The sequence below is a fragment of the Mastomys coucha genome, unplaced genomic scaffold (assembly GCF_008632895.1).
Source record: "Mastomys coucha isolate ucsf_1 unplaced genomic scaffold, UCSF_Mcou_1 pScaffold14, whole genome shotgun sequence".
Taxonomy (NCBI): Eukaryota; Metazoa; Chordata; class Mammalia; order Rodentia; family Muridae; genus Mastomys; species Mastomys coucha.
The window spans coordinates 79,916,544-79,944,370 of record NW_022196896.1 but is presented as its reverse complement, the minus strand read 5'-3'; the positions used below and the strand labels follow the sequence as shown (position 1 = coordinate 79,944,370).

At 39.5% G+C, this 27,827-nt stretch overlaps 1 protein-coding gene across 4 annotated transcripts in view; it reads left to right on the top strand.

Annotated features, from left to right (window-relative positions):
* Dnah7 (dynein axonemal heavy chain 7) overlaps positions 1–27,827 on the top strand; it is a 254,194-nt gene that overhangs the window by 162,372 nt on the left and 63,995 nt on the right. For all 4 annotated transcript variants that reach the window (XM_031367445.1, XM_031367448.1, XM_031367446.1 and 1 more), the window contains 2 exons: positions 15,312–15,466; positions 20,760–20,950. In XM_031367445.1, the coding sequence (XP_031223305.1) occupies positions 15,312–15,466; positions 20,760–20,950 (346 nt within the window). The remainder of the gene's footprint in view (positions 1–15,311; positions 15,467–20,759; positions 20,951–27,827) is intronic.

Below are 27,827 nucleotides of genomic sequence, written 5' to 3'. Positions count from 1 at the left end.
TTAGCAGGCACTGGAGAATGTTTGAGGGTCAGTGGGATAGCTTAGCAGGCACTGGTGCCTGGTGCTGAGGGTGCCAACCTGAATTTGATCCCAAGGACCTACAGTGTTGAATGAGAAAATGAACTCCTACAGATTGTCCTCTGATCTTCGCACGGACACATACAGATACACAAATGAATAAATAAATAAGCCAACATTTAAAATAGTAACAAAAGGACATTTGATGGAGGAAGTAAGAAGGGAAGACTGAAGAGAACCACATTTTCTTTTTATTTTTGCCAAAAATAATGTAAAATGATGGTGGCAATGTAAGCAAATAAATAAAATGCTTGTTCACTTTTATTTCAATGTTTTTTACTCCAAACATGAAATTATTTCCACTAAAATATGCTGTACAACACCTTCTACAATAAATGCTTCCACAGATTATTCTAAAAACTAGCATTTACTTTTCCATCTACCTGAGTTTTATTCATCTAATATTTTGTGGAAGCCCCATCTCCCACCAAAAAAGCCGAATTTATGTTCTTCTGATCTTCAATGAAGAAATTGTCACATGAAGAACATTATTTGATAGGACAAAAGTTGGCTACAGCTGTTAACTAGGTATAGAACACTACTCATTTTTTGTAATTACAGAGGCTCATTCATATGTTTACATAAAGGGGGAGACAGAGTTGTCCCAGCACAGCTTTTCTAAAACATTATCACTTCCCCAATCACTGCTATCAGCTATCGCTATCAATTTCACTGCTGTATTTTTATTGAAAGTGTATTTTCCCTATACATGAGAGTCTGCTGCTGGATTCTTTATTCTATCCCTTGAGCTAATTGCCTACCATGATACAAGTATTGCATCATCTTGGTTCTGGAAACTTGAGTTAGGTAATATGTCTTCATCACTTTTATTTCCTCAGATAAAGTGATGAGATGAGAGCCATACCCAAGCTGTGTGAACAAACGGCTTGGGCTGAGTCCAGAGCATTTCCTTCTCTGTTCTAACTATCCCTAGGTCTAGGCCTGGAAGCTTCTAGGCCTCTTACAATCTCATCTTCCAAGCTGACTGATTCAGTCCCCTTTTTCTCTGCTTCTGACTCAATTGTTCTGCCTGGCCTCTTATGCCTCATTTGACAATCTATTCTAATCTTCTGGCTCCTTCTCATTCTCTGGCTCATTCTATCTTCACCTGTGTCTAGCTTGTTCTCTCCACAACCTGTCTCTGTAAAACTTTGCTATACATACACATAACTCATCACACCATTCCTTTCCCCCCTTTTCAATACTCTTAAGTAGTCTTCCTCTGTTGTTCTCATTTGAGTTGAGCATATCCTATCTCTGACTCATTCTGTCAAATCTTTCTTTGATGTGTCACTTTGTCTTCCCCTCAATTAGATATCACTAGATATCACTTTTGAAGATGGCTACTTCCTTATACAAATTAACCTTACCTACACTGTTTGAAAATAAAGGTGTATATTAAGGGTATGTCTGTATTCCAGTTGGATCATGTGTCCAGAGCACATCATTTCAGCTAAATCTTATCTTTGGAAGTGATCCCATCCCTGAGTAGCCATGTTGCTGTACAAAAATTCCTCTACATGTCTTTTTTTTTTCTTCTTCTCTTTAAAAAACATTTCGTTTAGCTGTTACCACAATTTATTTTAGAATAAAATATAAAAATCTTAAAGATATACTCTTGAAATTTTTATTTTTGAGTACGTTGCTATCTCTGATCAATATTGACAACTTAAGAAGTCTTCTAACAGATGGATATAGTATATTTCTCCACTTGTTTTAAGTTTTCAAATATATAGCTGGTTTATATATGAATAGAATTTAATTTTCGTTTACTCTTATAAATTGCATTTTTTTTTTGGTTTGGTTGTTAACTGCTAGTATTAAGATTTCCTATATTCTAGAGAAGATTATTTGCATACCGACTTGGTACCTTGTAACTTTAAAAACTCACTTGGCATTTATAAATTATGTTGATTTTTTAGGATATTATATATTGGCAATCATGCTGTGCACATAGTGACACTTTAATTTCTTTCCAATCTGTGTGCCCTTCCCCTCTTTTCCTTGGCTTATTGCACTGTCAATGGCTTCCAGTATAGTGCTGCAAATGGATAATTAAATTGAACACTGTTGTCCACCAGTTGAAGGGGATGCAAACATACCAAGCATCACAAGTGGTTTTGGCTGTTACGTTGATTTCATTGGGTAAAAGAAAATCTCCTTCAGTCTGTATGCTGTCCAGCTTTGTGTTGACATGGCATAAGCTAGAATCACCAGAGAGAAAGGGATCTCAATTGAGAAAAGGCCTACATGAAATCTGGCTGTAAACATTTTCTTAATTAAGTGATGTGGGTGGTTCCCAACCCATTGTGGGCTGATTGAGTTTCTGCCCTTACTTCTTCACTGATGGGCTATTACCTGAAATTGGAAGTGAAGTAAACCCTTTGCTTCTCAAGTTATGTTTAGGGTGGTCTTTCATCACAGCAATAGAAACCTTAGTCAAGACAGAAATTGTTACCAGGATAATAAGTTATCACTGTAACATGCCTGACCATGTGTTTTGGGGAGGATTGTGGAAGAACTTTGAAACTTTGGGCTAGAAATGCCATTGAATTATGAAAGGTTGGTGAGCCACTCTGTGAGACTTCCTTTGTCAATGCAATTAATCTAAATCTCTTTACCTTAGTCCCAGGTAGTCTTCAGACAAAGGCAAAAAGCAACCACAATCTTCACCAACAAATCACAAGAATGATTCGAGGGAACATACTAAAATCCTTCTCTGAAACCCCTTGGGCCAGGACTGAAAGTTTACTTCACCAATGTCTTACATCTTCCTACTAGTATGGCTCATTAAGCCCCACTTAAAACATTCCACTGCTTTCATAATCCAAAGTTCCAAAATGCACTTTCCTCCAAACAAAACTCTGGTCAGGCCCATCACACCAATACCCCAGTTCATGGTACCCATTTCTGTTTTAGTTAAGGTTTTATTGCTGTGAAGAGACACCAGTGACCAAGGGAGCATTTAATTGGGGCTGGTTTACAGTTTCAGAGGTTCAGTGTGTTATCATCATGGGAGCAAACATGGCAATGGATAGGCAGACATGGTGCTGGAGGAGCCAAAAGTTCTATATCTTGATCCAAAGACAACCAGGAGAGACTGTCTTCTTCAGGCAGTGAGGAGGAAGTCTCTTCTGTCCTGTGCAGAGTTTAAGCATAACACCTCAAAGCCCATCCCCATAGTGACTCACTTCCTCCAACAAGGCCACACCTCCTAATGGTGCCACTTCCTATGAGCCAAGCATATTCAAACCACCACAGTATTCTTTTATTAAGGTTTACAAATGCTTACAAGGGCTGCTAGATTAGTTCCAGCAACTCAGCCTGATTGTAGGAGTCGTGGGGCTCTCCCTAGCATTTCTTGTAGAAATGGGCCTGGGAATGTGTTCTCGGTCTGAGGTCTGGACTTAATCCCTCTTCTTTATCCCTGGGGGAAGCATTTCTCCACATAACTCCTGGGGTTTCAAAAGGAGGGTGGCACCACCTTTGATCCATTACAGGAAGAATAGGATCTTTGGTCTCTTGCCTGGTTTTCTTAGCTTTTGTTGCTGGTGTAACTGTTAGGCTTAGCATATCATGGGAGACTGCTGGATTGAATACATAGCATGTTAATCCGTTCTAAACTCCCTGGAGGGTGTGCGCACAGTCCTTGCTACCTGCCCAAATGTTTTGGATTAACAAATGAAAGACACATACATATGTAGCCTTATTTTTAATATGTCCTAAGCTCAATGGCTCGGCCACTCCCAAATGTCCTCATTACTAATTCCTCCCCTCCTATATATTTTAGTTACTAAAATCTATATTTCATATCTGCTACCTCAGACCCAATGGGAGGGGGCATGGCCCCTAAGGCCACTCTTCCCCAATTCTTAAATGGTTATATGCTTTTTCTCTTATAGCTCTCAAGCCTGATGTTTCTGCTTCCCCTTCATGGTGATTCTAAAAACTCTCTCTCATTGGTCTCTTGCCCAGGAAATCTAGGGTGATACTTTTGTCTCCCTGCCCAGCCATTGGCCACTAGCAACTTTATTTACCACCTAGAGCCAATTGGGGGCAGGGACCCTCTGTGTCTTACAGGCAGACATGCAGGTTCCTGTGTGATTTGGGGAGCTGAGTTAACAAAAATAGCATTAGAACCAATCCACAACACTGGAGGGTATCTGCCACTGTCTTAGTTAGGGTTTTACTGCTGTGAACTGACATCATGACCAAGACATATTTTATAAGGAAAGCATTTAACTGGGGCTGCCTTAAAGGTTCAGAGGTTCAGTCCAGTATCATCAAGGTTGGAACATGGCAGCATCCAGGCAGGCATGATACAGGAGGAGCTGAGAGTCCTACATCTTCATCTAAAGGCTGCTAGCAGAATACTGACTTCCAAGCAACTAGGATGAGGGTCTTAAGCCCACACCCACAGTGACACACCTACTCCAACAAGGCCACACCTCCTAGTAGTGCCACTCCCTGGGCCAAGTACATACAAACCACCACAGTAACCATACCTTTTGTCTACTTTATTGGGTTATTTTATCTACCACCCCGATCCCTTCCAATCCACCAATACTAGGTAGGCACAAAAGAAAGTTATAGGGGAAAGGGGGCATAGATCTCTTTAGACTACTTCTTGGAGATTAGGAGTGTTGAGTTCCTAGTGGCAAGTCCAATCTTTGTTGTCAGGATATCTCCGACCAGAAATCCATCAGACAGCAAAAACAATCAGCAATCAGCAACAAACCAGCAAAAGCTGCAGCAGGAAGCCACAGCAGCAGGGGAGCAGCAGGCGCCTCTCTCGGTGCTCTGGCATTCATATACCCTCTCAGGAGTCCCCAGAATTCCAAACATAAACCATCTTCAGTTGGCAGAAATCATACCTCTGCCAGAGCACAAGACAGACCATAGTTAGCTGCTAAAACAGCCTCATATCCCACACCTGGGATTAAAACAAACCATATTCACATAACATTTCTGTGTTTTTAAAAGAAACCAAAATGCTCTCTTCAGGTATCACTGAACCATTGTCTTGCTCTGCCCCTAAACCTTGGATTCTTATGGAATCTAACAGTCTCTTCTTATGCCCTTCCTCTTGTAGGTATCGAGATGGCTGACTGTAAGTCTACCATCTGAATTGAACTAGTGAGGGTACAGGAGAACCTCTGTGTATCCCTGCTATTCTATTTAATTGAGGCTCTTGTTTGGAAATGCAGCTAGATTTTAAGCACATGTGAAAACATAAAAAAAAAAATAGAATAGATAAGTCTACCGCTTTATGTGTTTTTATACCTGATGTTTTGTTAGCTTCTTGTTTCTCATATTTTTAAATTATTTGAATAATTTTTAGCATTCTTTTTTGTGTATTGAATTTTCTTTTTACTGTTTCATGAGAAGAAAAGGTTTATATTTATTTTTAATTTTTAAAATGTTTTTATTTTGTTTTCTTACATCCCAATCACTTTCCCACCTCCCAGTTCTCTTCTCACATAGTTCTTTCCCCTACTTCCCCTCCCTCATCTCCTCTGACAGAGTGGGCCCCACCCCTGAGTATCCCCTCTCACCAGGTCTCTGCAGGGTTAGGCATATCCTCTCCCACTGAGGCCAGACAGGGCAGCTCTGTCGAGTAACAGATTCCACAGACAGACAACAGCTTTCAGGATTGCCCCTGCACCAGCTGTTAGGAGACCCACATGGAGACTGAGCTGCTCATCTGGTACATATGTGCCAGGGGCCTCAGACCAGGGGGTTCAGTCTCTGAGAGCATCCAGGGTCCTGGTTAATTGATACTGTTGATCTTCCTGTAGAGTTCCTGTCCCTTTCAGGGTCTTCAATCCTTCGCCCAACTCTTCCATAAATGTCTCCAACCTCTGTCCAATGTTTTGCTATAGGTATCTGCATCTGTTTCAGTTAGCTTCAGGGTGGAACCTCTCGGAGTACAGTAATGCTAGGCTCCTGTCTGCGAGCATAGCAGAGTACCATTAATAGTGTCAGGGGCTGGTGCTTACCTAATGAATGGGTTTAAAGTTGGGCCAGTTATTGATTAGCCATTCTCTCAATCTCTGCTCCATTTTTGTCCCTGTATTTCTTTTAGACAGAATATATTTTGGGTTGAAAGTTTTGTGGGTGGGTTGGTGCCTTTATCCCTCCAAGGGGGGGTCCTGGTGGCTTCCTCAGGTTCCATATTCCCACTGCTACGCATTACCCGCATTGACTCATGGGAGCTTCCCCCATCCCAGGTCTCTGTCACTTCCTAGAGAACCCCCACCCCTACCCCTGGCAGCTGCATGCAGATTTCCATTCATGCTCTCGTTCCTCTGGCCCATTCTCCTGTCTCTCCCCACACCTGATCCTGAACACCCCTCCCATTCTCATGTCCATCCCCTCTCCTCAATTTCCTCGCTCCATCTGTGCCCCTTCTACATGAGATTCAAACATCCTCGCTTGGGCCTTCCTTTTTGTTTAGCTTCTTTGGGTCTTGACATGTATCATGGGTATCATGTACTTTATGGATAATACCACTCATCAGTGAGTTACATACTATGCATGTCCTTTTAGGTCTGGGTTACCTCACTCAGGATGATATTTGCCTACAAACATTCAAGATACCCTTGTTTTTAATAGCTGGATAGTATTCCATTGTGTAAATGAACCACATTTTCTGTATCCATTCTTCAGCTGAGGGACCTCTGGGTTGTTTTCATTGCTGGCTATTATGAATAAAGCTGCTATGAATGTACTGAAGCGTGTGTCCTTGTGGTATGTTGGAAAATCTTTTGGGGATATGCCCAGGAGCAGGGTTTATTGCCAGTTTTCTGAGAAACCACCAAATTGATTTCCATATTAGTTGTACAAGTTTTCACTCCCACTAGCAATGGAGAAGTGTTCCCCTTTCTCCACATCCTAGCCAGTGTGTGCTATTTGAGTTTTTTTTTTTTAATTTTATTTTGGTGTGAGGTGGAATCTTAGGGTTGTTTTGATTTGTATTTCCCTGATGACTAAGGACACTGAACATCTCTTTAAGTGCCTGTTTGCTATTCAAGATTCCTCTATTAAGAATTCTCTATTTGCTCTGACAGTACCTGACTAATGTAGAGGCTCACAGCTATCCATTGAACTAAGTACAGGGTCCTCAATGAAGGAGTTAGAGAAAGGACCTATGGAGCTGAGGGGTTTGCAGCCCCTTAGGACAAACAACTAACTAGTATCCTCAGAGCTCCCAGGGTCTCAACCACCAACCAAGGACTGCACATGGAGGGGTCTGATTGTTCTGGCAGCATGTGTATAGTAGAGGATTACAAATTCGATCATCAATAGGAGGAGAGGACCTTGGCCCTGTGAAGGTTCTGTGCCCCAGTGTAGGGGAATGCCAGGGCCAATAAGTGGGAGAGGGCGGGGTGGCAGGCAAGGGGAGGGGGGAGGCAACAGGGGTTTGTTTTTGTTGTTTTTGTTTGTTTCTTTGTTTTTTGGAGGGGAAACTGGGAAAGGAGAAATTTACATGTAAATAAAGAAAATACCTAATAAATAAAGAAAGAAAGAAAGAATTCTCTATTTAGTTCTGTACCCTATTTTTAAAATTGGGTTATTTGGTTTGTTGGAGTCTAACTTTTTGAGGTCTTTATATATTTTGGGCATTAGCCCTCTGTCAGATGTAGGGTTAGTGAAGATCTTTTCCCAATCTATAGGCTGCCATTTTGTCCTATTGATAGTTTTCTTTGCCTTACAGAAGCTTTTCAGCTTCATGAGGTCCCACTTATCAATTTTTGATCTTAGATCCAGAGCCATTGGTGTTCTGTTCAGAAAATTGTCTCTTGTACCAATAAGTTTAAGGCATTTCCCCACTTCTTCCTTATTAGATTTTGTATATACAGTTTTATGTTGAGGTCTTTGATCCACTTGGACTTTGAGGTTTTTTGCAGTGTGATATGAGTCTATTTGCATTCTTCTACATGCAGACATCCAATTAGATCAGCACTATTTGTTGAAGATGCTTTCTTTTTTCCATTGGATGGTTTTTATCAAAAATCAAGTGTCCAAAGGTGTGTGTGGGTTATTTCTGAGTCTTTTATTCAATTCCATTAATCAATCTGTCTGTTTCTATACCAATACAATTTGCAGTTTTTATTATTATTGCTCTGTAGTAGTTTGAGATCAGAGATGGTTATTCTTCTAGAAGTTTTTTTATTGTACAGGATTGTTTTAAATATCTTAGGTTTTTGTTTTTCCATATGAAGTTGAGAATTGCTTTTTTAAGGTCTGTGAAAAAACGTGTTGTAATTTTGATGGGAATTGCATTGAATCTGAGGATTGCTTTTGGTAAGATGGCTATTTTCACTATGGTAATCCTACATATCCATGAGCATGGGAGATGTTTCCATCTTCTGAGGTCTTCTTTTATTTCTTTCTTCAGATACTTGAAGTTCTTGTCATACAGTTCTTTTACTTGCTTGATTAGAGTTACAACAAGATATTTTATATTTTAGTAGCTATTGTGAAGGTTGTTGTTTCCCTAATTTCTTTCTCAGCCTATTTATCATTTGTATAAAGGAGAGCTACTGATTCTTTGAGTTAGTTTTGTATTCAGCCACTTTGCTAAAGGTTTTTTACCAGCTGTAGGAGTTCTCTGGTAGAATTTTGGGGGTTGCTGATGTATACTATCATATCATCTGCAAATAGTGATACTTTGATTTCTTCCTTTTCAGTTTATATTCCTTTGATCTCCTTTTGTTGTCTGATTGCTCTAGCTAGAACTTCAAGTATTATATTGAATAGATAGGGAGAGAGTGGGCAGCCTTGCCTTGTCCCTGATTTTAGTGGGATTGCTTTAAGTTTCTCTCCATTTAGTTTGATATTGGCTATTAGTTTGCTTCTATTGCTTTTATTATGTCTAGGTATGTGCCTTGTATCCCTGATCTCTCCAAGATGTTTAACATGAAGAGCTGTTGGATTTTGTAAAGGCTTTTTCAACATTGAATGAGATGATAAAGTGATTTTTCTTTCAGTTTGCTTATATTGTGGATTATGTTGATGAATTTTTGTATATTGAATTTTTTTCTGCATTTCTGGCATGAAGCCTACTTGATCATGGATGTTTTTGATGCGTTCTTGGATTCAGTTTACAAAAATTTTATTGAGTATTTTTGAATCAATGTTTATAAGGGAAATTGTTATGAAATTCTTCGTTGAGTCTTTATGTGGCTTAGGTAGGAGGGTGACTATGTCCTCATAAAATGAATTTAGCAGTTCTTTCTGTTTCTTGTTTGTGGAATAGTCTGAGGAGTATTGTTATTAGCTCTTCTTTGAATATCTGGTACAATTCTGCATTAAAACCATCTAGCCCTGGAGCTTTTGTTTTTTGGTTTTTTTTTTTTTTTGGTTGGGAGACTGTTAATGACTGCTCCTATTTTTCTTAAGGGCTATAGAACTGTTTAACTGTTTAGAGAGTTTACCTGACCATGATTTAACTTTGGTAAGTAGTATTTGTCAAGAAAAAAAATCATCCATTTCATTTAGATTATTCAGTTTTGTGGGATACAGGCTTTCGAAGTAAGACCTAATGATTTTTTTCATTTCCTTAGTTTCTGTTGTTATGTCTCCCTTTTTATTTCTAATTTTGTTAATTTGGCGACTGTCTCTCTGTCTTTTAGTTAATTTGGCTAAAGATTTCTCTATCTTGCTGATTTTCTCAAAGAACCAGGTTTTATTGATTTCTTGAGTTATTCTCTTTGTTTCTAATAGATTGATTTCAGTCCTAAGTTTGAGTATTTCCTGCCATCTTGTTCTTTGGTTCTTTTTTGTTCCAGAACTTTCAGGTGTGCTGTTAAGTTGCTAGTATAAGATCGCCCTAATTTCTTTATGAAGGCACTTAATGCTATTAACTTTCCTCTTTTTTTCTTTTTTTAATTTATTAAATATTGCAAAAAAATGAGTATTATAAAAATTGTTTGATATAAAACAACAATCAATTGAACAGTCTTATGTAGATGCTTGTCTACAGCAATACTGAAAATACATACATTTTTCTCAATATAAATTTTAAATAACTCCAAACATATTAACTGTATATTTTAAAATAATACATGACTATTAGTATTTTTTTAAATGAACATAAATAGATAAAGTTTTTTTGTTTGTTTGTTCTTTTGGTTTGTTTTTAGTAGAGCTTAAAATCTTGGCTCTTACTGTGATACAAGCCCAAAATAAGAACAATTTTTAGACATTGGATTTCATTGTAATAAGGCTCTACTTCAATGGCCCTTACATCAACAAAGGATTTTACCTTCATAGTAGCTAAGCTGAGAGTTGACAGTTCTGCTGTTTCAAGGAGTGAATTGTAGGCACGATTTTTGGATACAGATTTCCTGCTATGGTCAAAGCTATTTGACTTGAGTGAGTGACTTCATTCTCAGCCCACAGAGAGCAGGTTACATTCATTTAAGAAATGGTGTAGGTATTAAGATGGTCTATCCATAAAGTCATCTACCAACTGTTTCAATGGCCAGTGGTTCTTCTTGCTTCTTCTAGGGTGTAGTTTTGCTCCTTATGTTGATGTTTTCCATCTATTATCCTTTGTAGGGCTGGATTTGTAGAAAGATATTGTGTAAATTTTGTTTTGTCATGGAATATCTTGTTTTCTCCATCTATGGTAATTGAGAGTTTTGCTGGGTATAGTAGCCTGGACTGGCATTCGTGTTCTGTTAGGGTCTGTATGACATCTGCCCAGGATCTTCTAGCTTTCTAGAAGTCTCTGGTGAGAAATCTGCCGTAATTCTGATAGGCCTGCCTTTATATGTTACTTGTCTTTTTTTTCCCTTGCTGCTTTTACAATTCTTTCTTTGTTTAGTGCATTTGGTGTTTTGATTATTATGTGGCGGGACGAATTTCTTTTCTAGTCCAGTCTATTTGAAGTTCTGTAGGCTTCTTGTGTGTTTATGGGCATTTCTTTCTTTAGGTTAGGGAAGTTTTCTTCTATTATTTTGTTGAAAGATATTTACTGACCCATTACATTGGGAGTCTTCACTCTCTTCTATACCTATTATCTTTAGGTTTGGTCTTCTCGTTGTGTCCTGGATTTCCTGGATGTTTTGGGTTAGGAGCTTTTTGCTTTTTGCATTTTCTTTGACTGTTGTGTCAATGTTTTCTAAGGTGTCTTCTGCCCCTGAGATTCTCGCTTCTATCTCTTGCATTCTGTTGGTGATACTTGCATCTGTGACTCCTGATTTCTTTTCTAGGTTTTGTATCTCCAGGATTGTCTCTCTTTCTGATTTCTTTATTGTTTCTATTTCCATTTTTAGATTCTAGATGGTTTTGCTCATTTTCTTCACCTGTTTGATTGTGTTTTCCTGTAGTTCTTTAAGGGATTTTTTATGTTTCCTCTTTAAGAGTTTCTAGCTCTTTACCTATGTTCTCCTGTATTTCTTTGAGGGTGCTATTTATGTCTTTCTTAAGGTCCTGTATCATCATCATGATAAGTGATTTTAGATCTGAATCTTGCGTTTCCAGTGTGATGGTGTGTCCAGGACTTGCTATGGTAGGAGAATTGGGTTCTGATGATGGCAAGTGACCTTATTTTGTGTTGTTTATTTTCTTACACTTGCCCCCTGCCATCTGGTTAACTCTAGTGCTACCTGCCCTTGCTAAATCTGACTGGAGCCTGTCCTTCCTGTGATCCTGGTTGTGTCAGAACTCCTCAGAGTCAAGCTGTCTCTGTGATCCTGTGATTCTGGGATCCTGGGCTTGTTAGATCACCTGAGAGTGGGGCTTTCTCTGTGTGTTGTCTTAACTTTCCTCTTAATGCTTCTTTTATTATATCTAATAAGTTTGGGTATGTTGGGCCTTTATTTTCACTGAGTTCTGGAATGTCCTTAATTTCTTTATTTCTTCCATGACCAAGTGATCAATTTAGTTCAGTGTTATTTAGTTTCCATGAGTATGTGGACTTTTTGTTGTTTCTGTTGTTTTTGAAGTCCAGCCTTAATTAATAGTGATCTGATAAGATGCATTGTGTTATTTCCATCTTCTTGTATCTGTTGAGATTTGCTTTATGCCCAATTGTACGGTCGGTCTTGGAGAAGATTCTGTGAGGTGCTGAGAAGATGTTATATTGGTATGTTAGATCCATTTCGTTCATAACTTTAGTTAGTTTCATTGTTTCTCTGTTTAGTTTTTGTTTCAATGACAAAAGTAGGGTTCTGAAGTCTCCCACTATTATTGTGGTGGGCTTTGATGTGTGATTTGAGCTTTAATAATGCTTCTTTTATGAATGTGGGCGCCTCTGCATTTGGGGCAAAGATGTTCAGAATTCAGGTGTCATCTAATAAATCTCTGAGGCACTATTTTCCCCCAATCTTTTTGTCTTCCTTGTTTGGTTTTACTCATTTTATGCTCATATATCTGGAAATATGTGGATAGAATAGGTCTGTCATTTCCTTTTTACTATGGAGCCCACAGTAGAATTTTTATTTCAGACATTATGTTTTTCAGTTCTAAAATCTCATTTCTTCATTTGCGTAAACCATATTCATCCTCATTTCCTGAAGAGTAGTTGTGCTATCTGTTCTGGGACTGCTTCTATGTCCAATTGGTTCAGTGTCTTTGTTCCTCTGGGAAGCAAATGCATTCTGGCTCTTTGCATACTAAGTAACCTTTTCTAGACCTTCTGACTGTGAAAACCTGGGTCTTGCTAAAATCCTCTGGGCAAGACTGAGTTTGGTTTTAGGAATCAGACAAGTCAATTAATATCTGTTTTCTAGTTATTATGTTTCTCAATGTTGGCTCAGACTTAAACGGCTTTGACAGCCTTTTTGGGTCTGCTTCTGAGCACACACTAGTCAGAGTCTAGTCTGGGACCCAGATTTATGTCATATTTATGGTACTTTCACAGAATGGTGATATTCTATTACAGCAACTCTATCACTTCTTAACTACATCACCCAACTAAATTGTTAGCCCTTTGAGGGACAGGTACAAGCTCCTGCCCCACCCTGACCCTGCCTCCAGTCTCACCCCCATGCTTACTGGCTGATACATGGACATTTTCTTTCTCCATTTTGAGAGCTACCCTCACCCCCACCCTATGGCTGCTATAAAGTGGCTTTGTTAATCCAGACAGTAAAAGGGAGAAAATCCAGATTATTCACAGCCTTCTACTGATCATTCTTACTAATGATTTTTGTCATTTGTTGGCCTGTTTATTCATTTCTTAGAATCTGAAAGTAGTTGGAATTTGTAATTTGAACGGGTTTTTTTTTTTGGGGGGGGGGCCAGGCATGCAATAGGTAATCAATGGAAGAGGCAGGGTTAAGTAGGCTTCTCCTGGTCAGTATCACCAAGTACTTTTCAGATACTGTTCAGTGAGCCATGTTTTCTCTGTAGAGACAACCATGTAGAAAATTTAAATTTTTGAATAATTAAATTTTTTGTATTGTCTGCCAGACGTTTTTTGCTTAATATTATTAAATATAACCATATTAAAAGTTTATCAAATACAAACTGAAAACTAAGAATCAGCATGTATCCATCCCTCAAGGGACTACACAATTTAGTGAGGTGATATAGTTAAGAAATGATAGAACTGCATTAATAGAATATCACCATTCTGTGAAAGTGTCATAAATGTAATGAGGATGACCTGCTAAAAAGACTCCAAGAGAAAAGAGACCTGGAAAGGCCTTGTGATCTACATAGCTTGTGAGCTGACCTTGAAACATGAGTAGAATTTAGACATGAAAAGATTGGGAAGAAGTATGTTTTGGACAAAGAGACAGCATGAACCTGGTTATCATGGCTAAAATAACTGGGGACGGGGCAGCAGAACAATGAAGAGGTTGCTCAGCTTCTCTCAAGATGTCTAAATACCACTTAACACACGTTTCTCCAAACTTAAAAATGTTTCTAAAATGTGACAAGCTGAAAAATCTTTACACATTTATAATTTTATTTCTTTATAATTTACTTTCATATCCATTCATTTTCTGAAGCATACAGTTCTCTTCTTATTACTTATATCTAAGATACAATACTAATCTTTGGTCTGATTACTTTCAACTTGGGGAGATAAATTATCCAATGACATTCTAGATTCATATTATCATAAGAGTGAATTTAATACCATCCTGTTCCATTCCTAGTTTCTTCCCCTCAATCTTCTTCCATTTCCCCCTACTGCCCTTCTGCATGAATTTTCTGTTCCTTCTTAAAAGACATGGGCCACAATTCTGGCCAGTGTTTATTAAATCACTAAGTGCTGATTACATTTCACACAAAGCAGGAAGCTACATGGCTGCATCTCTCAAGAATGTGTCAGATGCTGGATAACTTCTGGTTCCCCAGTTCTACACATAAATTGAGTCCTGATGGCTGCTGCTCTTGCTTTTGGCATTTTTTCAGTGGGATTAATACAATAGGTAGAGTTTTCCCATGACCTTCAGAGAGTTTATTTCTGCACTTAGGAAGCTCACAACCACAAAGCAAGTGTACAATGAGCTACATAAATGACATTAAATGTGTTAGTGTTTGAAACAAAGATGGGTCCATGGTTATAACCCTACAGCGTTCATAACTGCTATGGAAGTTTGATGATAGAAAGCTATGCTATTTATTTTTCTTAAATCATTATAACTCTACTAAAGAGGGGGGAGGGAAAGAGAGGGATGAGGGATAAGATGGGGGAGAGAGAGGAAGACAAAGGGGGTGAGAGAGCGAGATGTTAGGGGAGAGGGATATGGGAGGAGGGACACTGGAGGGGGAAGAGGGAGATGTGGCTGAGAGAGAGAGAGGGAGACAGCTAGAGAGACAGACAGACAGACTAGGAATGAATCCATTTTTTTTCCTTCTCTTGTACAAATATCAACACAGAGAAACACATAGAAGCTAAGGGAATGAACTAACCTGCTCAGGTCACAGGATTAATTGATAACAAAGCCTAGGTAGAAAGGATAGTCTCATTGTAGCATATTTTGCAAGAAGTGCAGATATTATATAGCATGTAATTTAAAATTTAGAGACTGTATTATTCCAAAAGTAGTTAAAGAATTCCTTTTAACTTTGTGAAATGGCTTTGGCAGTTTTTCTATCAGTTTGCTCAGACTAAATGTGCCTGCGTCAAGAACATCATTTTCCATGATGTAGAGGAGTAAAACATTACTAACAAAGGCTAAACTTTGAGTCATCTGAGACCAACTAGTGCAGTCATGTGAGACTAGTTATGGTCCGACCTGAATTCTCTCTCTTCTCTGTTTCAGGAATGCAAGAAGGTGGCCTCTGATGATAGACCCTCAAGGTCAGGCTAATAAGTGGATCAAGAACATGGAGAAAGCCAATAGTCTTCAGCTCATTAAACTAAATGACCCTGACTATGTCAGGACTCTGGAAAACTGTATCCAGTTTGGAACTCCTGGTATGTAGATGAGTAAGAAGTGCAGGAGTGGAAATGCCCAGACAGGGCACAATGCGTACACACTTTGTAGCTGTGTTTTGAAAGCATCTGTGTCAGGCTTGCTTGTTTGTTTGTTTGTTTTGGTTTTTTTTGGGGGGGGTGGCTTTTTCAAGACAAGGTTTCTCTGTGTAGCTCTGGCTATCTTAGAACTCTTTAGTCTTAGAACTGTAGAGACGGTGGGCCTTGAACTGGCAGATCCACCCTCCTCTGCCTGAGTGTTGGGGTTAAAGGTGTGCCCCACCCCCACCTGGCTGTCAGGTTTGTTATTAAGTGATGACCTTGCTGAACTCTCATTATTTATTAATAATCAAACGAGGACCTCCCAGACAGTGAACCTCTAGAAGACAAGGAGTTAAAAAGTGTGGTTGTGGGGGCTGCCTCTAAGTTGGCGGTTTTAATTTTTGTCTATCTGCTTTTCTTCAGTTTTCATTATTAATCTTCTACAGTTAAAAAGCCCATTGATATTGCTATGCCAATCATGCTTTAATACAACGGTTAGTTTCATTTTCTGTTTCTTCTTGAATTATGCTACAAAAGCACCAGGGAAATTGAGCAGATTTTGCGTGCCTCACTATTTATCTGGCATTCAAAATAGAGAGATTAGGAAAATGACAAGAATTGTTTTTAATCAAGGTCTTATGCAGGTGGCACACTTGCTAAAACAAAATGCAGCATGCTTGCGGTCTGCACTAATTGGGCCCTTTTCAAATCTGTTTACCTTGTCAAACTTAGCCAAAGAAAGACAAGCACTTATGAAACCATGGCATATTTGGCTCCAGGAGAAGATCCTCAGGTCCCTCTTGCTGTAAGAGTTGTTTAGCTCAGAGACGTAACAAGCATGCTGGCAGTCCCATAACATCTATGTTTGTTTGTTAGTAATGATCTTGCTTTCAAGTTTTAATTATATTTTAGGATTTTAGTGTAAGCATGAAATGAAAAAACTCAAAATTTATTTTTTAAGACTTTGTCCACAGACATGCAAACACACACAGGGTATTTCATTCTATGCTATTTTTGAATTTTAAACTATTTTAAATTCACATTAAATTGACACATACATGTACACATTTATGGTATGCCATGCAATGTTCATACATATACATTCTGTCAAATCTTGGAAAACATATTTATATTCTCAAACATCATTTTATATGGTTAAAAAATTCAAAGTCCTTCTAACTTTTTAGAACAGTGTACAGTACATTATTTATAGTTACTCCAGTATGACATAGAACAACTTGTATTTAAAGTGTTGTGGGAGATGTAGGAGCTAAACAAATAGGGAACCATAATCTCTACTCTTCAAGTATTTTGCTTGTGTGATGTCAGAACTAATCATGTATTACTGTAATGAAGATGGAAAGTGAGGATCCCTCGTGCAAGGACCAGTGAACTGGGCATCTCTTACATAAGGAGCAGAGTGGTATTCTGGGTTGGCCCCTTGGTTCTGATCCAGAGTCTCTGCCTTTCTCTGCCTTTGCCATTCAGTGGTTAGTTCAATAACTTCAGTTTCCTCACCTGCACATTAGCTGTGTGAAGGAAGAAATTACTTATTATTTATTGCATAATTAGTTTCAGATGAATGCTCAGTCGATAGGGTTTTGTCAGTGTAGTTTCAATTACTGAGGATCATACCCGGGGCTTTTCACATTATTTCAGAATGTGATAAATGGTTTACTTATAATATCTTAAAACATAATGAAGCCGGGCGGTGGTGGCGCACGCCTTTAATCCTAGCACTTGGGAGGCGGAGGCAGGCGGATTTCCGAGTTCGAGGCCAGCCTGGTCTACATAGTGAGTACCAGGACAGCCGGGATTACAGAGAGAAACCCTGTCTCGAAAAAACCAAAAAAAAAAAAAAAAAAAAAAAAAAAAAAAAAAAACATAATGAGAATGCCATAGATGATGCTCTGTGTGAATTCAGAAAAATCAGAGAGAAATTCTAGACAGAATTGTCACTTCAAGTTCTTCAAGCAATTGAAATTATTTAATATAAATATTAAAATGTTTGGTATGATAAAAGTAAAACGATGGAGTGTCTACCATCTGCTTGGGATTTTTGATATTTTTTTTAAAATCTTGGTTATAGATTTTGATGTTTAAATTCCATAATTATAGGGCAGGTAATAGAGGTGAACTATCTAATTATGCATCCTAGTCATGGAAGAGAAAGACTACTGAGTATTTTAAACATCCATCAGTGAGATGCAACAGGAGAGAACAAAGGACCGTAGGTCACAGCATACAGGGTGGGGTGAGCAACATTGCACAAACCCTTAAAGATGTTTCTTATACACTGTGCTGCACCAGATGTATATGGGGTTCTGTGTTTTCTTATGCTGAGTTTCATCAACAACAAAAGTTGGAATCCCACTATAGCTCTTATTATATCATGTAGTAAGAAGGCAGATGAAATATTAGAGAAAGCTCAATGGTTAGCTAGGAGTGCATGTCCCATGAGGAGAACGCTGGCCAGAACTCCCAGGTCTTTTGCCTCTGGCTAATATTTTTTTTTTTTCATGTGTTCTAACATCGAACATCAGAAAGGAGTAAAAAATTTAAATTCTCATAAAAAGATGGCAAGCTCTTATCTATATATTTAACCATCAAGTAGAAGTTTGAAAACATAAGTGGTTAATACTCCTTCTGCTTGAGAAATTATCTTTAGATACTGGCCTATTCAGGGTCAGAGGCTTTTTTTTATTATTATTAGATATTTTCTTTATTTACATGTAAATTTCTCCATTCCCAGTTTCCCCTCCAAAAAACAAAGAAACAAACAAAAACAACAAAAACAAAACCCTGTTGCCTCCCCCCTCCCCATGCCTGCCACCCTGCCCTCTCCCACTTTCTGGCCCTGGCATTCCCCTACACTGGGGCACAGAATCTTCACAGGGCCAAGCTCCTCTCCTCCTATTGATGATCGAATTAGCAATCCTCTACTATACACATGCTGCCAGAACAATCAGACCCCTCCATGTGCAGTTCTTGGTTGGTGGTTGAGACCTTGGGACCTCTGAGGGTACTAGTTAGTTCATATTGTTGTTCATCCTAAGGGGCTGCAAACCCCTCAGCTCCATAGGTCCTTTCTCCAACTCCTTCATTGAGGACCCTGTACTCAGTTCAATGGATGGCTGTGAGCCTCTACATCTGTATTAGTCAGGTACTGTCAGAGCCTCTCAGGAGATAGCTATATTTAGGCTGGCTTGCCCTTCCTTCAGTCTCTGCTCCATAGTTAGTCTCTGCAACTCCTTCCGTGGGTATTTGGTTCTCCCTTTTAAGAAGGAATGCAATGTCCACCTTTTGGTCTTGCTTCTTCTTGAGTTCCTTGTGGTTTGTGGGTTGTTCTTCCTGTATTCCAAACTTCTGGGCTAATAACCACTTATCAGAGAGTGCATATCGTGTTTGTTCTTTTGTGATTGGGTTACCTCACTCAGGATGCAGGGTCAGAGGCTTTAAATCTCCTATTCTTCCCAGGCAGCCTGGGTGGAGAGGCAGAGGGTTTTGCCAACTTCATCCACCTGCCTCTGCTTCAACTAGAGCCATGTCTCCCTCTTCTTTTGTTGTACTGAGTTTTAAAATAAGGCCTACTTCAAGAAAAAAGTTTTAAAAGAGACTTATTTTAAAAGTGCGACAACCAATGATATTGAAAGTCTAGGTGCGCCTGCATTTACTGTCTCAATAAAGTATATATAGTATAATAATTAAGCACTGCTGAGAAGAAGTTAATCTACACAGATCATTGGCACTCTCCATTGAAATGGTGAGAGATAGCATCTTATCTACACCTTCCTGACTTTTCCCATCTTGACTGTCCGCACCCTCCTCCCCTGCTTTGTATCAAACTTTGTACAGATAGCAATGTCAGCAATGAAGAGAGTGTCCTCCTGAAGCTTTGATGTCTCACAGCTTTTCAGGAAAGTAGTTTGTAACGTGACTTAAAGTGTCTCAAAAAATTGGCTGCACATTCACTTCTAGGACCAGCATGAACAGAATCAGGAACAGACTTTAAGGAAAAACAACATTCACAGTGTCATTAATAATGGTGGGGAAAGAGTAACTTAAACAATGGGAAATTAGCATAGTTATTCATTATGGTATGTTCATTTTATTTAACTATGAAATTAACTGAGCAGAAAGTGAAAGTGAGTTCTTAAAAGTTACCTTCTGTGTCTCTCTTGGCCAAGATCCCAGCAGTGGAGGAATGGTAGGGTAGGGAGGTAGTTGTAGAAATTCATTCAGCCATGAGTAACCAGGGAAGGGAAGAATTTGTCTGCACGCATAGTGCAAACATCTACCAGTCCCTCAGTCCTGAGGCCACTCTTCCAGCTGGGATTATCCCCAGTCCTTCAAGGGACACTTACCAGGTATGTGACCTCAGAGGTGCCTGTGTCAGAGGTTTAATCCTCATTGTGCAACACTTTAACTTAACAAATGCACTAGGAGTTTAACACTGTTAAAGATCATTTGTCTCTGGTCCTTTCTAGAATGACATCAAAAGAAAATATTCTGAAATGCTAAGCTTTGCTTAGAGTGATACTTATGTCTTAGAATAGAAAAATATCCAAATATAATAATATCAAAACCACACCACTGGTTAAAAGCTAACAGTAATATGTTTATCAATTTTAATAGTATAGGATAATTTTGTTATAATGTCATGCAAAATAAATAGGACAGAAATTGATATTTGTTTCATCTTAAGCATGTATAGAGAAATTGATAGAAAAATTCAACTGAGAATTATTCATTAGGTAATTATGTTATATGAAGTTTTGCATCATTTTCAATCAATTTACATAGGTCAACCTAAGCTGTTTAACAGAGGAGAGGAAGATAATCTGATTAGAGGTAGTTGCCCAATTTCTTCTTTATAATTTCCTGTGTTTCTAGATGTTCTACAATATCTGTGAGTTATTTTTGTAATAAAAATACAGTGATCACTGAAATAGCTCCAAAAAAATACATTTTCTCAGCCATCACGCCTAGATACAGCAAGTCCCAGGGTGGAGACCATTAAGCCAGGCTGGTTGGCTTAGGGGCGTAGAAGCAAGTAGAGATGCCATGTAGACTTACTCATGATCCTCCCCACAGCGGGCAGTGTTTCTATGACATTACTTCTCTGTACTCATAGAAGATGAAAGTAGCATTATAGGTAGCTACTGGAACAGAAACCATCTGGAGAGTTGGAAGACTAAACCTGGATGCTTTAGTCAATATTTTAAGTATGATGGAATTTTTTTTCTGCCTTTAGTGTTGCTAGAAAATGTGGGAGAAGAGCTGGACCCAATTCTGGAGCCTCTTTTGTTGAAGCAGATCTTCAAGCAGGGTGGGAGCACATGCATTCGGCTTGGAGACTCCACAATCGAGTATGCTCCTGACTTCCGCTTCTACATCACGACCAAGCTGAGGAACCCGCACTATCTCCCAGAGACGTCAGTGAAGGCTAGTACCTATGTTTCCTTGTCGCATCTCCTGATCTCTGATCATATTTTCCTACTCAGGCATAAGAGGACCAGGTCTTCCTAAGACAGCTGAAATTTGTCCTCTCTACTTCCTGAAACTGTGTGCCGTGACCACCAGATTCAAATTCGCACAATCATCCTTGGATGGTTTCACAGGTGTCATGTGCCAACTTTCTTGCTTTGTAGTAGATGATAAAATGGTCCTCCTTATTGGAGTGGACACTTAGAAATGGCACTCCGTCCTTTCTCAGAGGAAGGCTGCTGCTTTCTGATTTTGCAGTTATTTAAAAGAATGATTAGTGTTTTTCTTTTTAATACTGCAAATTCCTTTAAAGGGTAAAGTTAACATGTTATGCAAAGATTAAAAGGACTGTAACATTGCTCTAAGGCTGGGTTCCTAGGTTTAGGGACTTTACCATAGTCTATTTTAATAGACTTATTCTCACCCCTGGTTGTCACTCAGTAGTGTTAGAGAGTGAGTGTAACATTTATTTACCATATCATTCTGATCTGTTAAACTACATATAGAAAAGGAAAAAGAAAAGATCTGTTCAGTGTGCTCAGATCCTTTTTATTGAAAATACTTAACATGGGCACCTCCGCAGATGATGTTGGAACAACCATTCCATCCATGATAGGTGAGCATGGTGCCTGCTCTCAAGGGGTTCACACTGTGCACACAGCAGTGTGTGCAGAGTGTAATGTGTGGGCCATAAAAAGTGGGCATGGTGGTGGCCACAGTGTGTCCTGGAACCTCAGAGTACACACATGGACTGATGAACACAGCTAAGAGGTCTAGAGGAGATGGATGTTTGTGTGTGATGGTCCAGTTTGGTTTTGAAAACATAATGGAAATGCTGTGGCCACTATTTTTAATTAGCTAGACACATGTTATTTAAGCATTCAAAAACAAATAAACAAAAACCAACCAAACAAACAAACAAACAAAACAAATCCACCTGGTATCTCTCCTCATTAGGAAGGAGACTAACATGGTTAAGGGTGTGGATTTGAACCACTGCTCTATCACATATGTGGCCAAGCTGTTCAATGTCCCTGAGCATCAGTCCCCTCATTTGTAAATGATCATAATAAAAGTTACTATGTCATTGAGTGAAGTAAAAATCTGAATAAGTTAGTCTCCATAAAATGCTCTGGCTGAGGCCTAGTGGATTGACTTTCCATGGACGTTAACCATTAGCATGACAATTTAACTTTTCAACATAAGGAGAAAAAGAATAAAACACGAGGAAATAAAGTCCCATGGCTGTGTTAAGAAAAAGATTAATAAACAGTATGGAAAAAACCCTTTTCTACTTTCCAGTAAAGCACATGGCCGTCTCACATAGAGCACAAACAGCCCTTGGTTGGATAATAACTGGTTATGACAGAAGTCGTAAGACGCGGCGGGGAGGACACAGATCCGTATATGGTTCAGCACTGAAGTCCTTATGATCCCCAGAGTGTTTTATTGCTCCATTATTTTAATTGCTGGGATTGATTAAATGGGGATTAGGAAGCTTGGTGAGGTAGTTACTTACTTTCATTTACATATTTAAATGTGTCTTCTCACCCCCACATTTTGGGTCTTTCATGTACCTTTTGCTTTCAAAAGCACCCAAGGGAGGGTGCCATGCTGCTCACATCCTTTTGAGTCTAAATGAAAATGAAATCTTGCTGCTGTGTTTGTAGGGTTTCAAATGCTTTGTGAGCCTGTGGCTACATTTGCAAATATCTTGGTTTCGAAGATCTGACATCATTAGGCTTGCAACGAATAGGTTTCTGTCTGAATGCAGCAAAACAAAAGTTACAAACCAGGCATATTGCTAATACTGTTTTTGCATGAAAATGAGTATACCCTGTATAGTTGGCTCCTCATTCAGGATTAATCTGTTAATAGGATCAGTTTTGATTTTTTTCATGATTATTACCTCATCCAAACCTATGACTGCATCCATATAAACTGTACACAGTGGCACTGGATGTAGTAAAAAATATTAAAATCCCAGCCCGGGGCTTCTTCCCCGCCTTAGACCATTTGTGTCCCTGGATGCAAAACACACACAGCCTTTATATTTTTAATACGCCTTAGGCAGCACAATAGCTGGGTGACTGCCTGCCCTCCATGCTGTTAGAATTTTGGTTCCTATCGATAACACCAAATTATCACTTACTATTTACTATGTTCCATCTGGGCTGCTCTTAACTCCAATTGGCCAGCCCACATGGCCATATTTTTTATGGCTCAGCTATCCCATGGTAGCTCTCCTTTTCCCTCCTGAACATTATTCTTTTACACCATAGCAGCTTCTTGTTTGTCTTTCTTCCTCCTGGTCCTCTCTCCTACAAGCCAGTGAAACCTGAACCCTACCTATGTCTCTTCTGTCCTGCTGTTGCCAGTCAGCATCTTTATTCACCAACCATAATTAACTTGAGGACAGCATCCCGAGGCCTACATGCAGACTCCAGGTCTTGGGGGCCAGCACTTAGCCCCTAATGTCTATTACAATAAACAGTAAAAGACAAAAACCTTAACAACTGGAGGCTGAGCATTGAGAAAATGGGGTAAAAAAAAAACAAGGGGGTGACACTAACACAAAGCAGGCATCAGGTTTGGGTGAGAGAAGTGAGTCACCTTTCCAGGGGTACCAGAGGAAGCTGCTTTGCACTTGATGCCTGCCTCAGTTAGCAAGTTTCCGTACAAAAACGAAATGGCAGGTCCCTGCAGAGGGAATGGTCCTTGCCAGCAAAGGTAGGGAAATGTGATGTCACCTGTACAGCCCTAGACCTCAAACACTGTGCTGAAAAGACAATGATGAAATAGGGGTCCATGGCATCAGTAACACCATTCGAAAGAAAAGGAAACTTGTGTGCCTGGGCAGCGGCACCAGTTTAAAGCCAGGCAAAACCACCAAAGGGTTCTATACAATTCAGAAAAAAAAAAAAAAGAATAATATTGACCCTCATCCATAAGGGAAAGAGTGGTGGCCCATGCTGTGACCTAGTAGTTCGTACTTCTATAAATACTGACTTGAACAGGACTGGAAGTCAGACCTTCAGTTTCTGTATTGGGACTCGGCAGCGTATGCAAGCAGAGAGCAGCAGCTGATTCTCTTCCCCCTCTTCCCTCCCTCTCCTACTACTTCTCCCCCTCTCTCCCTTTGATTTCTTCCTCCTTCTCTTCCTCTTCCTCCTTGCCTTTCCTTCCTTCTCTTTCTCTTTTATTCTTATGGTTGAAAAAAATACCATTACATATATACATGACATTTTCCTGCTCCATCCCTCTGTGGTTGGATACCTAGGCTGGTTCCATAATTTAGCTATTGTGCACAGTGCTGTATGAAGCATCAATGTGCACAGTTTCCTGTAATCAGCTGGCCAGGAGTCCTTGGAGTAAAATACCCAGGAGTGGTATAGCCAGGTCGTATGGAAGTTCTTTTTATAGTGTTTTTAGAAAGTCTCCATACTAATTTCCTTGGAGGTTGGGATAGTTACATGTCCACCATCATCTCAACCCTCCTTCCTTGCGCTCCTGTCTGCATGGATTGTTTGTTATAATAATCGCCACTTGACTGGAGTAGTATGCAATCTCAATATAATTTTGTTTTTCTTCTCTGATGGCTTAGAGAGCTGAAACATTCTCTTCATGTTTACTGGCCATTTGTATCTCATTACTGGCCATTTGTATCTCATGGGTTGTTCGGTTCATCAACCCATTTACCTGATTGTGTGCTTTGTCTATTTGTTGTTTTTTGTTTGTTTGTTTTGGAATGGGGCAGAAGTCAGAAGGAATATTCTAACTATTAATCTTTTATCAGATGTATAATTGGCAAATATTTCTCCCCTTCTGCAGGTTATCTCTTCATTCAATCAGCTGTTTCTCTTGATGAAGAAGAATTTTGAATTTCATAAAGCCACAGGCATCACTTACTGGTCTTATTTCCTGGGTTCTTACTGAGAAAGTTGTTGCCTCTGACTATACCCTTAAGTCTTCCCCCTTCTTTTCCTCTGATGATACCTGAGTTTTGGCTTTGACCGTAAAGTCTTTGATCCATTTGGAGTTTTTGTGCAGGTTGAAAAACAGGATCTAGGTCATGCTTCTCCAAGTGGTCATCCAGTTTTCTAGGTACCACATATCATAGGGACAGTGTGGTCAACAATGTATATTTTTGTTTTGTTTGTTTTGTTGTTGAAAATTCAGTGGTTATAGCTGTCTGGGCTTATGTTTAGATCTCCGTTCTATTCCATTGATCTGTACTTCAGTTTTTGGAATGCATCCTGCTTTAAATCCATGTGAGTCCCCCCGCCCCTGCCCAGCCCCAGTATCAGAGCCTGGTGGGTAGAAACCAAAGCAACACCCTTTTACTATGTCAATAATCCTTCTAAGAATCTGATTGTGTGTTTGGCTGTTTGTGACATGTTTCATGTTTGCTCACTGAGTTTTTCTATTTTGCTAATTCTCTTGTCTTAATATGAAAAACCCTCAGAGTTAGGTGTGATAAAACAGTAGTTTTTGCTGCAATGATCTAGGCAAGTTGTGGCATAAAATATATTTAAACCTTTTGAACAGAATGGTCAACAGCATGCAGTGTCGTGTGCTGTCCCTGAGTTTAGATGGGTCGTTCCTAGTCACATCCTCTGACTAAGGAACTAGTGAAAGCAGAAGCAAGCACTGAGCTGTGTCTGCTGGCTTCTGGAATACTGAGATCGTAAAGTATTTTCAAGGGTAAGGAGATCATTTTGGACATTGTAAACAATAAAGAAAACGTTGGGTTCTTGGCCACACATGATAGAAACGACTTATCTTCAGTTATCAGTGGCCTAGAAATAGTTTCTACTCACATGGTCTCCATGTTGGCATGATGGAATTTCCTGCTCCTTTTCTGTGTTGTTTCCTCTGCCTGGAGTCTTTCTCAGCCTTAGTTGCACATTCAAGACACCTACCAAAAAATGGGTCCACTCCAGGCCAATTCAAAGAGAGTCTCTGGAGATGAAATCCAGACACTACTCCTGGCTTTCCAGTTCAGCAGGGAATTCCACCAAACTACAGTGCTGAAACTGTCCAGCCTATAATGCTGTCCTGTCCTTCGCTCAACTCTCTTCCAACCGCTTGCAAAGTCTACCTCTGCACCCTATCTCTGGAGTAAAGCCCCCTTGTCACTGTGGGGTCAGGTTAGATCCCTTTTCTCTACATCCTAAATATTTACCACTGTTGGATCCTTGTCCCACTAGATGTTGTTCCACCCTAGACCAGGTGACAAATAAATGCATAGCTGCATCTAGTCGCATGTGTGCTGTAAGAAGTTAGGAACCAACGAAGAAGCACGGGAAGCTGCTGGGGTATGACTGGTACACTGGGGAGGGGTCCGAGAGGAGGTAAATCTGCACTGTAGAAAATGGAGAGCTGATGTGGCATATTCCGAGGGTCGAGGTGTTCACTAGAGCAAGCACTGAGCTCACAGGGTCGATGAAGTAAAAGAAGGAGAGGAGGCTGTCTTCAGAGTCTTCTGAGGCTGCAGACCCTAAGGCAAGTGGGCAACTGCTGCAGGATACTTCATCACACTGTGAAGCCCGAGGCTGTATTATTCACTGGAAAATCCTGTTTTAGTTGTGGTGTGGCTCAGCCTTAGGACTCACCTTTAATCCAAGAGCTTTCTGCTTGAATATTGTAAACAGGATTAAATAAAGTCAACCACACTTCAAGAAGCAACGCAGACAAACAGCTGACTGGAAGTGAACATAAGATTATTGAGAAAAAAATCCTTAGAGAGGGAGTCAGGAGGACGCACAGAGAGACACACAGGAAGTAAAGGGGAGGGACATTTAGTTTGACGGAGTCTTTTTGACACAATATGAGAGAGGGGGTTTGTTCTGGGATGTCAGCTGAGGTGGAAGGTCACCTGGGTGCTTCCTTTACCTCTCAGAGCTAGCAGTGTTTCACCTCAACATCTGGCTCTGGAGTCTTCATTGGTAAAATAGAACAACTGAGATTTTTATTTTAAAACAACAGGCAGCACACTGGCAAATATACAAAAACCAATAAGTGAGAATTTCAAAGGAAGCCAAGCTCAAGTAGGTATTTATTGGCTTCTAGGTTATTGGGTGACCAGAACTAGGCAGCAGCTATTTGATTGTTATGTATACTGGTGGGTACGTGGAGAGGCTGGGAAGGGAGCAGGCTCCAGAGGCTGAGGTGACACTGAGAGGGGAAACAGTATTTTCAGCAAGTGTTAATTGTGACAAGTAGAGATCATTCTAGAGCTGCAGGGACTATGAATAGCTTTCTGGAGAATATGAAATTAGCATATTTATTGGGAAGTACCAGAAAGGGGTGATTTTAAAGATGTGTCCTATGTATGGGCATGTACAACTACACCAGCCTCTCCACTAATTAGGTACTTGGATAGAGTGGATATCAACAGATAGCCCTTGATGGGCACTATATACTGGCAAATTTCCTAGTGTTTCTTCTTGTAGGATAGTGGCTCATTAACACAAAAATACTTCATTCATAGCGTATCAGAGCAGTGCTCTCTCGTCTCTTTCATAAGATTGTTTCATATGACACCTCTAATGAACCTTAAAAAGAGAATAAGTCTAGCTTGTAGTAAGGGTTATTTCCAACCTCATTCTAACTGATTTCACTGTTAAAGAATCATCAGAAATTGGAAATTGGGAATACATAAACTGTTATAAGTATTTTATTTCTGACTGCCACAAACTTTTATGAGTTTTTAATCCAACAACCAGGCTTTCCTATATCATTGTTGGCTATCATCAACAGTCAAACTTGCCTGTAACATTGTTGGCTATCATCAACAGCCAGGCTTGCCTGTAACATTGTTGGCTATCATCAA